Source organism: Sander lucioperca, chromosome 4, assembly GCF_008315115.2.
Source record: "Sander lucioperca isolate FBNREF2018 chromosome 4, SLUC_FBN_1.2, whole genome shotgun sequence".
Lineage (NCBI taxonomy): Eukaryota > Metazoa > Chordata > Actinopteri > Perciformes > Percidae > Sander > Sander lucioperca.
This window is the reverse complement of record NC_050176.1, coordinates 11,835,163-11,847,360: the sequence shown is the minus strand read 5'-3', so window position 1 is coordinate 11,847,360 and position 12,198 is coordinate 11,835,163. Positions and strand designations below refer to the sequence as shown.

General features: G+C 40.1%; 1 protein-coding gene and 1 long non-coding RNA gene across 2 annotated transcripts in view; one reads left to right on the top strand and one right to left on the bottom strand.

Moving 5' to 3' along the window:
- Nucleotides 1-5: 5 nt before the first annotated feature.
- LOC116042835 lies at nt 6-1,873 on the bottom strand. The gene is made up of 2 exons (XR_004103317.1): nt 1,722-1,873; nt 6-130 (listed from the first exon to the last, which is right to left on the bottom strand). It is a non-coding gene; the product is annotated as an uncharacterized LOC116042835 (long non-coding RNA).
- A 4,243-nt stretch (nt 1,874-6,116) lies between these two features.
- Nucleotides 6,117-12,198, top strand: part of LOC116042790 (complement C3-like) — a 48,486-nt gene continuing 42,404 nt past the window's right edge. Inside the window, exons 1-5 of the mRNA XM_031289169.2 lie at nt 6,117-6,264; nt 10,050-10,245; nt 10,408-10,570; nt 10,760-10,854; nt 11,275-11,363. Of these exons, the coding sequence (XP_031145029.1) occupies nt 6,188-6,264; nt 10,050-10,245; nt 10,408-10,570; nt 10,760-10,854; nt 11,275-11,363 (620 nt within the window). The 5' untranslated portion in view covers nt 6,117-6,187. The remainder of the gene's footprint in view (nt 6,265-10,049; nt 10,246-10,407; nt 10,571-10,759; nt 10,855-11,274; nt 11,364-12,198) is intronic.

Below are 12,198 nucleotides of genomic sequence, written 5' to 3'. Positions count from 1 at the left end.
ACTCACCTTCCTGAGGAATAGAAAGTATCGATCACGTCGGTGAGGGCTGTGTTGTTACATCTGTGCCAACACAGCATCAGTTAGCACGGTAAAACGACGAAATCTGGGGTTGATCAAATGGGTCTCGTCACTGTCCAAGATTCAATGTGCAAGAGGAAAAACAAAGATCATTTAGATTAGTCAGCATTAACTAAGAAAAGGTTGTCTATGTTAAATCACATGTTATTCATACATCACAAAGTGTGTGCGTGCGTGCGTGCGTGCGTGTGTGTGTGTGTGTGGGGGGGGGGGGGAATTGTGGAAAAGGGGAGAGACCATCTCAGGTAGATGCATACAGTATGTGTTGATATGGTGGAGAGTTAAAGCACAAGTTAATTTTTTTAATTTGTTCTTTTTATTAAATTAAAATTATTAAAATTACAATTTTCACTCTGTTGTTATTACACACAGGCCTAAAATACACACACATGCTCAGATCATTTTACAAGAACAAATGGAGACATGTCAGAGTGAGTGGGCTGCGACTGCTGGATGCCCTGAGCAGTTGGAGGGGTTCGGTGCCTTGCTCAAGGGAACCTTGGCAGTGCCCAGGAAGTGAAATGGCATCTCTCCAGCTACCAGTCCACACTCACTTCAGTCCGTACGGGGACTTGTACCGACGACCCAACTCCCTACAGACTGAACTACTGCCACCCCCATAATAGAGAAATACTAAAAAAAAAAAACCTGCAGATGGATGACCTGAGTGATGTGAAAACAACCTGTCAAGAAAATATGCTTCTCTCAGAGCTTAGAATACCAGGGGAAATAATCTAACAGTGACTGGACTGACAGCTAAATGAAGCAATGATGTCACTACCACGACTTAGTCAAGACAAGAACTGTAGACTTGTCTCACTGCAATTCTCCTTGAGAAAAAGAAATGGCACAATTCTGTGTTGCCCGTGTCTGTAAATCGTTCTTCCTTCAATACATTTCAGTCCTAAACAAAACTACAATACAGTATGAAAGTTACCACACACACACACACACACACACACACACACACACACACACACCAAAAGAAGTTACATCTTTACTAAGAAATTCCATCTTTATAAAATCAATCAATACTGTACCTGCATTGCTATCCTTCACACACGACAACCTTTGTGACTGGGATGAGTATAAATGAATATATAATATGTTGACATGGACAGAACACCAAAACTACAGTATAGGAACCACAGAGTTAATCAAACTCATTAATATAATGGTGCCATAATACATAGGCCTACACCATAAATGTCCTTTCACGTGACAGACACGGGTAATTTTTCTCCTGGAAAGAAAAAGGTGTTTGACTAATTCAGACTCTGAAAAGATCTATTTCCTCCCTAACCCGATAAACAATCACACCGACAGTGACACACCCACCGAAGGTTTAACATTGTTGCTACAGACTGCTGCATGTCTGCGCACGGCGGAATGCAGCAGGTCCTGCTACACCTGTTTAACCGGTGTCCTGGCCCCTCAGCTCAGGTGAGCCTGCTGCTGCTGCTGCTATGAAATGACAGGTGAAACCGCTGATACTTCAGGTGTGAAGAAGCTTCCCAGGCTCTCTGACTCACGAAGACGCTCAGAAACTGTTTCGGTTGTTGTTCGACCTGTAGGCCTACGTGTTGTCTTCTTTTGAGGGGATAACCTAGATATTTGAGCAATTCAGCGGGATTTAGGCCTACCTGCCGGTTTTCGAGCGTCCAGGTGAGATGACCGACGACGTGCCCTGTGGTGACTCTTAGTTCAAAGGAAGATGCTCTGGCAAACCGACAAAACTCTTAATCCAGTCAGTGGTATGTATGTTCGCGACATAGCTAAAACTATTTTCTCCCATGCTCACCTGTCTGTCCATATGCAAATGCACGTGTCCACGTGTCCCGTCTGCGCCAATCAGAAACAGCTTTTTTATCTCTCTCTCTCTCTCGCTCTCTCTCTCTCTCTTTCTCTCTTTCTCTCTCTCTCTCTCTCTCTCTTTCTTTCTCTCTCTCTCTCTCTCTCTCTCTCTCTCTCTCTCTCTCTCTCTTTCTCTTTCTCTTTCTCTTTCTCTCTCTCTCTCTCTCTCTCTCTCTCTCTCTCTCTCTCTCTCCCTCTCTCTTTTTTTCCTCTATTCGCTCCCTCTCTCTCTTTCTTCTTATTGTGCCATCAAATTGTCCCAGATTTTTACTTTCTTATATTTTTACTTTATTTTGTAGGTTACTTTTTAAACACAAACCACATAGCTCAGTACAGGGAGCAAAGTGTATTGATTCTGTTTGCCAAATCATCAATCACTGATATCATGAAGGTTTAATAATTAGCGAGAAAAGGCCTTGTGCAAGTTTAGAAGGCTGTTTGTCAGCTGAGGACAGTCTGGTGTGGCCTTGTTTCATTATTACTAAGCAAACAAACTGTTCATGTCCAAATAGTAGAACTCCTGTCGACATGCAGAACAAAGACACACTGTGACTGCTCAAGACGGAAATTAAATAAAAATGAGTCATTCAAAATAAAAGTTAAGCACAAAGACATATGCCTAATAATAATAGCCTAATAGGCCCAAAGAAGCCTTCTTTGTTTTTCTAGTAGCCAGATGCTTTGTGGCATAGGTGGAAAGTGTTAAAATTTAGTTCTCAAGCAGATGTACTGTACTGTTCAGTGTGAGCTCTAAAATGGTGACAAATCAACCTTATCCTAAATGGAAAAACTCTTTGAAATCAACAACAAAATGTAAAGCCAGATTGAACTTTGCCTGAATGTTCACTGTAGCCAGCTGTTTGATGGTCCACAGTATGTGCACTTAAATGCAATTTAAAATGCTGCTATTACCTAACAGTTAACTGGAGTAAAAGTAAGATACTAACTAAAAAATATTTGCAAAAAGAGTATGGCTATAACAAAGTTACATTGTATGTTGTTTGAAAAAATAGTTTGGCATTTTGGGACATATTATTTGATTTATTTTCGAGAGTTAGATAAGAAGATTTAATCCATTCTCATGTTTGTCCATTAAATATGAAGCTACAGCCAGTTAGCTTAGCTTAGCACAACGACTGGAAACGGGGGAAATAACTTGCCTGACACAGTCCAAATGTAATATTCATCTTTCAGCACCTCGGAAGCTAATTAATTAATGTTAATTAGTGTTCTATGTTATAGTTTGTTTAATCTGTAGAAAAATTACAATATGATATTAAGGGGGGTTATGTGTTCTGCACAGTTACTTACTGGAGCCTTGTCGTCACCATGGGGTTGACAGACAGAGGCAGGCTAGCTGTTTCGATCTGCTTACAGTCATTGTACTAAGCTAAGCTATTTGTCTTTCCATATAGCTAATTGATTTACCATGTTGGCTGAAATGGCCTACTACAAAGAGATATTAAAGGAGTAGATTCATTGGTGTAAATTGTATGGCAAAATCTTTGACATTTGACAAATTTATCAACTAATATCGCCTTGTATTTATCATCATGGGCCTTATCTTGCACCCAGCGCAGTGCAAAACCCGATGCAAGTGTCTTTGCTACTTTGCAGTTGGCAATTTCCCGTCCAGTGCGTTGTTTAAATAGCAAATGCACCTGCGCACATCTGTGCGCCCATGGGCGTGCCGGTCTTACAGAGAGGTGTGTTCAGGTGTATTCTTGGCGTATTGCTATTTTGAGGCAGCGGAAAGTGATCGCGCCATTGACCAACAAAAACCTGGTCTAAAGTCAATAACGCAGCATTCACTTCATGCACGAGCAGATCGGTTTCTTCTCCTGAAAATCTCTCCTTCCTGCTTAGCAAATCCACCATCATAATAGCAATGCGCCAAGGTACAAACGCGCCTGGTTTATTACACCCCCCCAAAACACAGCTATGATTAATTAAGACATGTAAGTACAACCCTTTTAAACAATGTGCCTGGCGCACGGACCCTTTTTTTTCGCCGTTTAACTAGCAAAAGTGGATTCGTACACGCCCTAAACGCACCTGCGCCAGGTGCTTCACGCCGTGTGCTTAGATCGTTAAAATAGGGCCCCATAACTCCCAAGCCTGTGTGCAGTAGTTCAAAAGATTAAAGTGAATTTTGATACAATGTTGTGGATGTATAATAACTAGGGATGTCCAGATCCGATCACGTGGCTATCAGACGTTACCTCCCGATCAGGACTCGGATATATATGTATATATATTCTCATTATTTTTTAACACATCTGTAGTTATGCGGTGGCACAGAGTTAGACCCTTTTGACTCTACACAGAAACAGCAACGCGTGCGGCATGACATCTCTTTGTTGCAGAGACGCTATTGGTTAAATGCCGGCAAAGTAGAACACGGAAGCAGCTTGAAGCGGAAAGCGTGAGTATGTCTGCGGTCTGGAGGTATTATAAAGTTGAATTATTATAGAAGTATCGGATCGGGACTCATTATCGGTAGATACTCAAAATCAAATGACTCGGACTCGGAGGCAAAAAAACCTGATCGGGACATCCCTAATAATAACATCCACAACATTGAATCAATTGAATCAAATATCCAAAGAATAATCTGGATACTTTCCAAAATATATACTTGTTGCTGTTGTTATTGGAGAAAATTCCTTGCTGCTGAATAGCCCTAACTTTACTTTGACCCACATTGTCTGTGTGCATATGCAATATGTTTGATTATGTGTAAGTATGCTGATTTAGCACAATTACAAGAGTAGTAAAAAGTAGTCATTTAAAAAAAACATAAGTTTAGAATAGCCTTTTCTGTAATTTTGTAGTGAACTGTTCATTCGACTGTATGCTAAACCCTCATGGATTTTCTACTGTTTATCTTTTTCCTCAGAGCAGAGATAACAAACTTTCTGAACTGCTGCTTGGAAATCATGTGAAAGTGTGTTTGTATTTACACAGCTGTTGAAATCTGTTGGAATAACATGAACAAGTATGTATATCAGTTGCACATATTAACATCTCATTCATTAAATTCATGTTCAATTCAAAGGTTTTGTATTTAAGAGTACTGTATTATGTTTAATATATTCAATTACTAAACTTGTATACGGAATGTTTTCATGTTCAATCAACCCAATCTGTTAGGACTCATGCCATTGACCTATACAGCTTAGATATGTTTGGTTTATCAATTCAACATGATAATGTCTAAAATCTGATTTCTGGTGAAAGTATTTTGTGCATCATTATTCCTGCTCCTGCTAAATATTTGAAGTACATTTACTACTGTACATTTTTGAAAGCAAAAATGGCAAAAAGCATAAAACACAGTTCTTGCACAAAAGAAATTGTATTTGGTCAAAGAATACTGTACATCTTTACCAATAGCTTGAATGGGAAACATTGTACAGTGCAATTCAAACAAGTTTAAGTTGTATTGACTGCATATATACCAGAACTTAATAAAACACACTTACGTACCTAAAACATATGCCTTATGACAAATACAAATGTTTAAAAATGTTACATTCGGATTTACTTCAAATCATTTTGTCATGTCACTGGACTGCTAAAGACTTTTTTGTCTCTCTTTGTAAGAGCCCTTAATAAAAACAATATCAAAGGTAAGCAGGACAGTTAGAACCAAGAGGAACACTGCATGTCTAAAAGGAACAACCACAAAGAAAACTTAAAAAGCAGGAATGAGGTCACATACAAACGAAAGTCCAAGTCCATGAGACATTTCCAAATGCAGTTATCCAAGTCTTGCCACACCATATTGCATTTACACAATACATATATGCACAATAAATATTATTCAAAATGCCTGCATTTAACAATAAAGTCACAGGGACAGAGTATGAAGGTAGCCACTTTAAAGGGACTGTTCACCCCAAAATAAAAAATAGCTTTATTTTATTTATTTATATTTTCACGACACTTTGTGCAAGCCAAGTGCCATTTAGTTCTGTTGTACTTGCGGGAACCTCTACTGCCGATAAATCCAACAGTGCGCAACTCACACCAAAACGATCCAGATTGATAAATAGCAATACAGGTAAAAAGAAAAGAATTGTGTTTTTCATTTATCCTAAACATAACATGCACCCTGACACGAAAGAGAAAATTGAAGAGGAGGACTGGTGAGACATCATTGAGGTGAAGCGGAGGTGGTGGGAGGGGGGAGTGGATAAAAGGAGGGTGCTGCAGAGCGACAGTCTATAGCAGATCAGGATCAGGCCGAAGGATGAGTAGGACTCAGCTGTGGCTGCTGGCTTCTCTGGCCTTTGTCTCTCTGACTTCTCTGGCTGATGGAGCTCCATTGTAAGTAGACCTGCCTTTACCCCCCCCCCCCATGTGCTTTAGTTAATTTACACAGAAAACAGAGCTAAAATATATAGTTTGTTTGTTCATCTTCCTGATATTCACATTGCTATTGTTTAAACTGCAACCAACAACAATATCCAGGGTCCTCTGCATTTATATTCGATTTGAAAAGTGTATGGATACAAATATTAGTTTAACTTGTGTCTTGTAGTCCAGTTTGCATTTTGTGTCACAAACGTCAAGGTACTGTGGTCTTTGAAATGATGCCAATGAGTTGGCCTTTATTTTTGTTCAGAGTTTGTACATCGATGCATTAAGCCAGACCATGGGCGGTTTTCGACGCTTTTTAGGGGGCCCCCCTAAATTTGATCTCAGCCCCCCTAAAAATTATAATAATACAAAACTTTTTTTTTAAAATCAATTTTAGTTCTTCAAGTTAGAGTTTGCAAACTTGTCTGTTAGTGACAGAGGACAAACAATTAGAGGTTCAAAGGGCTTGAAACAGGTTTAATGTCCTGTGTGTCTGTCACCGATGCTATGCACCTGTAACCCAGTCAAGGAAATGGTTAACAGAAACCTAGTTTTGGCCAATCAGAGGTGGTTGTGCCAGACTCCCGCCTTTGGCTGGGTCTCGCTCTAATTTGTCAGAGGGAGAGCAGAAGTGCGGTTGTGAAGTTTAAAGTTGGTAGTCCCCAGAGGAGAGGACCAACTCTCCTTCACTGCTAACATTGCTGCAACCACCTGATCGTGTAGATACACGCTGCATAACACCAGAAGGATACGTCCCCTTCTAACGCAGAAGGCGGCTCAGCTTCTGGTTCAGGCTCTAGTCATCTCACGTCTAGACTACTGCAACTTCCTCCTGATTGGCCTGCCTGCATGTGCCATCCGACCCCTGCAGCTCATTCAGAACGCAGCTGCTCGGCTTGTCTTCAACCTCCCCAAGTTCTCTCACACTACACCGCTCCTCCGCTCTCTTCACTGGTTAGCAATTGCGGCCCGCATCCGCTTCAAGACACTAGTACTTACATACAAGGCCACGAACGGATCAGCCCCAGCTTACATCCAGAACATGGTCAAACCATATACCCCAACCCGCCCACTTCGCTCTGCATCAGCCAAACTGCTTGCTGCCCCCTCACAGCGAGGGAGAACTAATCACTCAACGAAATCCCGACTGTTCACTGTCCTGGCTCCCAAATGGTGGAACGAGCTCTCCATCAACATCAGGATGGCCGAAAGCCTACACATCTTCTGCCGAAGGCTAAAAATACATCTCTTCCGACTACACCTCGGATAAAAAAAAAAAAAAAAAAAGAAAATTCTTGAACCTGCACTTTCATATGTCTCTTTGTAGCTTTGCTTATTTAAAGCTAATGTACTTGCACTTACTACTTGTTGTCTGGAGTTTGAACCTTCACAGTTGAAAGCACTTAATTGTAAGTCGCTTTGGATAAAAGCGTCAGCTAAATGACATGTAATGTAAAGGAGAAGTTGGTAATTTCATGGTGCAGGTTAGAACCCAAATTGTGCCGACATTGTGTCAATCTGGTCATTATTACTGTGACTTAAAAAGTGTCAGGTTTGGTTCCATAACAGTGTCAATAGTGTCAAAAAACGTTAGCTGACGTTGTTATTCAGTAGACAGCTCAGAGATTATCGGCTAATGAAATAACTGATTTAGCGGGGGGGGGGGGGGGATTACACTTTTGCAGGCTCTGTATCCGTGTCACATTCTCATTAGTGGCTGAGCCCACCTGAAGGTCTGATCCTAGAATCGCCCCTAAGCCAGACAGAGCAAAAGTCTAAAGGCATGATGAAATGTTTTGTTGATCCAGTACAGGATCTTCATTAAAGTAATCAACGGAAGTACATTTCCAGGATAATTGCCTGACATCCGGCACGTGAGCCTCACCTTCCGCTCTCTGTGTGTTGCCATTTTTAAAATCCCTTCTGTGGGAAACAACAACAAACTTTGAGCTAGAATGCAAGTTTTAAAGAAAGTTTGATTTGTGCAATAAGGCAGGCCTGCTTGGTTCTTTCGGGGAATGATTGTAAACATTTACAAAGAATATGTTTACTCTGTAACTGGGACGTTTTGTGACTGATTGGCTGGGATTGTCATGGACGAAGTACACACCGCGATACACTGCTAAGAGCAAATTACGTTTAACCATATATCTAGCTAAATTAAACAACTCACGTTACTGTATCGTGTGAACAGTTAACTTCCGAGACCATTTTGCAGAGCCAGCGTCGCTGTGTCGCCCAAGACGATTGTGAAAGCATTCTATCCTAGAATGTATGTGTGGTGTAGCCAGACCTTACTCCCCAGCGCTCTGGAGATAGGTCTGGCAAATGTGAGACTATCATCAAGGTAATCAATAGATCAGTCATTGTGTGTGAAGTGCTGGAGCTCATGATTATCATTTGAGCAAATAGGTTTGTTTTCGCTGTTGTGTAACGCTGTGTGTCCGTGTGGACTGATGGTGGATGTGTCCCCTAAAGATTATGGTGCGGGAAGGATGGAATGGCCACACAACTCTCTTGCTCTCTTTAATCTGGTGTAAAAAATCACAACAGCACACAATCTTCATCAACAGTGCAACAGTTATGCAATTGCAAGCATTCATATCTCCAGCTTCAATGTTTTTCTCTTCTCTTTCTCTGACTTTCACTTCATAAATGCATTTTCACATTATAATGCTATTTTAGTCTTTTCTTTACATTCGAGTGTGATTGTAGTGATTTTATTTTGTAAGATTTTAAATAGAGCAGCAAAAGCATTATTTCGTATATATAACATATTTCTAGAGCAATATTAAAACATTCTGAATGCACATTTTCTCCACAGACAATACATGGAAAATGGAACGCCATTTATTTTTCTATTTACGACATATTGCCGTAGTGCAAAAACATTGTGTGTGGCTAGCTAACATTAGCTTGGCATGCTACTAAAAGTGTTACTCGTGGATAAAGTTAGTATTCCTGCACATACGTGTCTGTAGCGCTTATAATCAAAATATATGTAACTGATACTGGCAAAACACAATTTTAAAACGTTAAACAGACATATCAGTAGCCACACTGTTCGCATGCTCCTAACTCCAGCTTCAATGTTTTTCTCTTTGCTGAAGGCATGTACGGTGCGCAATAAGAAACACTATGCCTGCAGTTGCATTATTGACCCACCAGGTGGCTCCAAAACTGTACATATTTAACCAACACATCTATTTTGTAGAAATTCATGAAGGCTATTTCCAACCCTGTTACATTTGGTAATTTGGTTGAATTGAAACTTTGACTCACAGACTCTAAGACAGTGGTTCTCCAACATAAAACTGAGGGGTCAGAAGCTCATTAAAGGAATACGTAAGGGGGGGAAAAAACATAATTTAGTTTTAGTAATTAGGTTTTTTTAGACTTCCTATCATTTTTCTTTTTTTCTTGTGAAATACTAAAAATGTTCCCCTCTTCAAGCACATACATGTCTCAGAGATTACAAGGACATTTTTAAGGAGTCACATGCAAAACAGTTCAGGACTTCTGTAAGAGATTCACTCTTAAAACCTTTGTACAAACAAATAAATAAATAAATCATGTAACAATAAATCATGTGTATAAACACTGGCAACTCTCCATTATAATGTGTGTATTTTATAGTGCTTAAAAAAGAACATGTTTGTCAGTTCATCATGAACACTTCTGGTGTCACTTCTGCACCGGGACTACAGTAAATTCACAATAATATCTTTCTCTCTCTCACCGCTGCTCTGCAGGAAGGTGATGTCTGCCCCTAACTTGTTGCGGGTAGGAACAGCAGAAAACATCTTTGTGGAATGTCAAGACTGCACCGGGGGAAACATCCAGGTCGAAATCAAAGTAATGAACCATCCAACCAAAACCACAAAGCTGACATCTACATCTGTGACCCTTACCAGTGCAAGAAACTTCCAGGAGCTCGGACAAATAACTGTAAATCAAATACCGTCACACTGTATATGCATGTTACTGTTACTTGGCTTCATTTTCTAACACAACCACAAAGAATGTAGATATGAATCCAGAAATGTACATGATGTACCCCAGCCTGCTCCTGATGCACGTACTGCTTATGTCTCATCATACTGGTTTCAGATCCCTCCTGGAAGCTTCAGTAAGGATCCTACCATGAAGCAGTATGTGTATCTACAAGCTCAGTTCCCTGACCAACTGCTGGAGAGTGTAGTCTTAGTGTCCTTCCAGTCCGGATACATCTTCATCCAGACTGACAAGACCCTTTACACCCCCAACAGCAAAGGTTAGTTCAATACTGAGCTACATAACTGTTAAGAAACACACTGTGAGACTCGTTTTTCCAGAATTGAATTGTAGTGTAAATTAAAGTAAAATGAACCCCTCTTGACATAAGTGGAATAGTAAATTCAAAAATAGATACACCTTCCTCCAACCTTCAGCAGCAAAATCAACCTCTTTCTTTCTCTGTCAGTTCATTTCAGGATGTTTGCAGTGACGCCCCGTATGGAGCCCGTAGAGAGGGATGCCGAAACTCAAACTGATGCTTCTATTGCCATCGAGATTGTGGTATTGTATTTTATCTTTGATAAGCACAGATTGTAATGTAATATGATATAGTCAGCTGAAACTGAGAGCATGAAGCCTCTTGATGAGGTGATATTACAAATCCTTGAAAGTAGATCATTTTCCTACAAATGACCGAAATTAAAAAACACATCCACAGTTAACCTTGTGTCTTTGTTAGGTTTCATGAATCTAGTAAAACCTATCCTGCTACTTACTGTAAAAATAAATGCAAGAAAAAAATAAATCTAGCGGTCAAGTTGCACATTGAACTCTTCTTTCAGTAGAGATGTTTTAGAAATACCTGAAAAAGTGGATTGTAGACAAAAGACATACATCAAATATAGCATGGACTAAATCTATTTGTAAACTGGCACAGCTCTCTGTTTATATGGTTGTTCATATGTTATATGGTTGTTTTAGACCCCTGAAGGCATCATTTTACCACTTGATTCAGTTTCTTTGAAATCAGGGATCCACTCTGGAGATTTCCAACTTGCTGAAATTGTCAGGTTAGTATTTTATTTTAATTTCATTTTCTATACATTCTGTTCCTTAGTGGTGCATTTAGCAGTCCCTCCAGGATTTCACAGACTTTTTTTGAGATTGTTGCGGCCCAAAATGCCTGATTTCGTGGGAGCTTTTGTCAAAAGGCGCAAAAAAAAGTTGCGATGTCTTTTGTATGTTTGTTGCAATGAAGTTGCGGGAGACAGTGAAAGTTGCAAAAAAAAGTTGTGATTTCTTTTTTGGTAACGTTCTTTAAAAATGAAAAGGAAACTTGTTTTGGGGAGAATAAAACTACTCTGGGCTGAGATTTCCTAGTAAACTTACCAAAAAGGCTCAGGATGCTGCAAATGTTGGTATAATATGAAATGGCTGGTGGATTTAAGACAAAAAATAATAATTTATTGAATGAATCAAATCTGAACATATGTGTCAGTGGCTTGTTGATCTTTACATTGTTAGTTAATTTCCTATCCTGGCCTGGCCTGGGACACACATTCATACGGTTTGATAAAGTACTTATTGGACTTTAACTTATCATTGCACTTACAATAACAAGCGTAGCTGTCCTCAATTTAGGTCATCGTGTCGTCTCACCTCTGGTTTTTCCTGCATCCACCTTGTGTGTTTGTGTGTGTGCGAGCGTCAGTCACGGGGGGAACTGAGCAGCCCTGCCCACTGCAAAGAGCCGACAGGATTGAAACAGCAACAGCTTTCAGCGACTTTAGAGAGAAAAAACGTTACAGCGTACATTAATGTTAAAATGTATACAGGTTGGCCGGACGGTCTTTTGCACGGTCTTTGGCTGTACGTTATGTTGGTAAATGTGAGATGCTCGAGTCA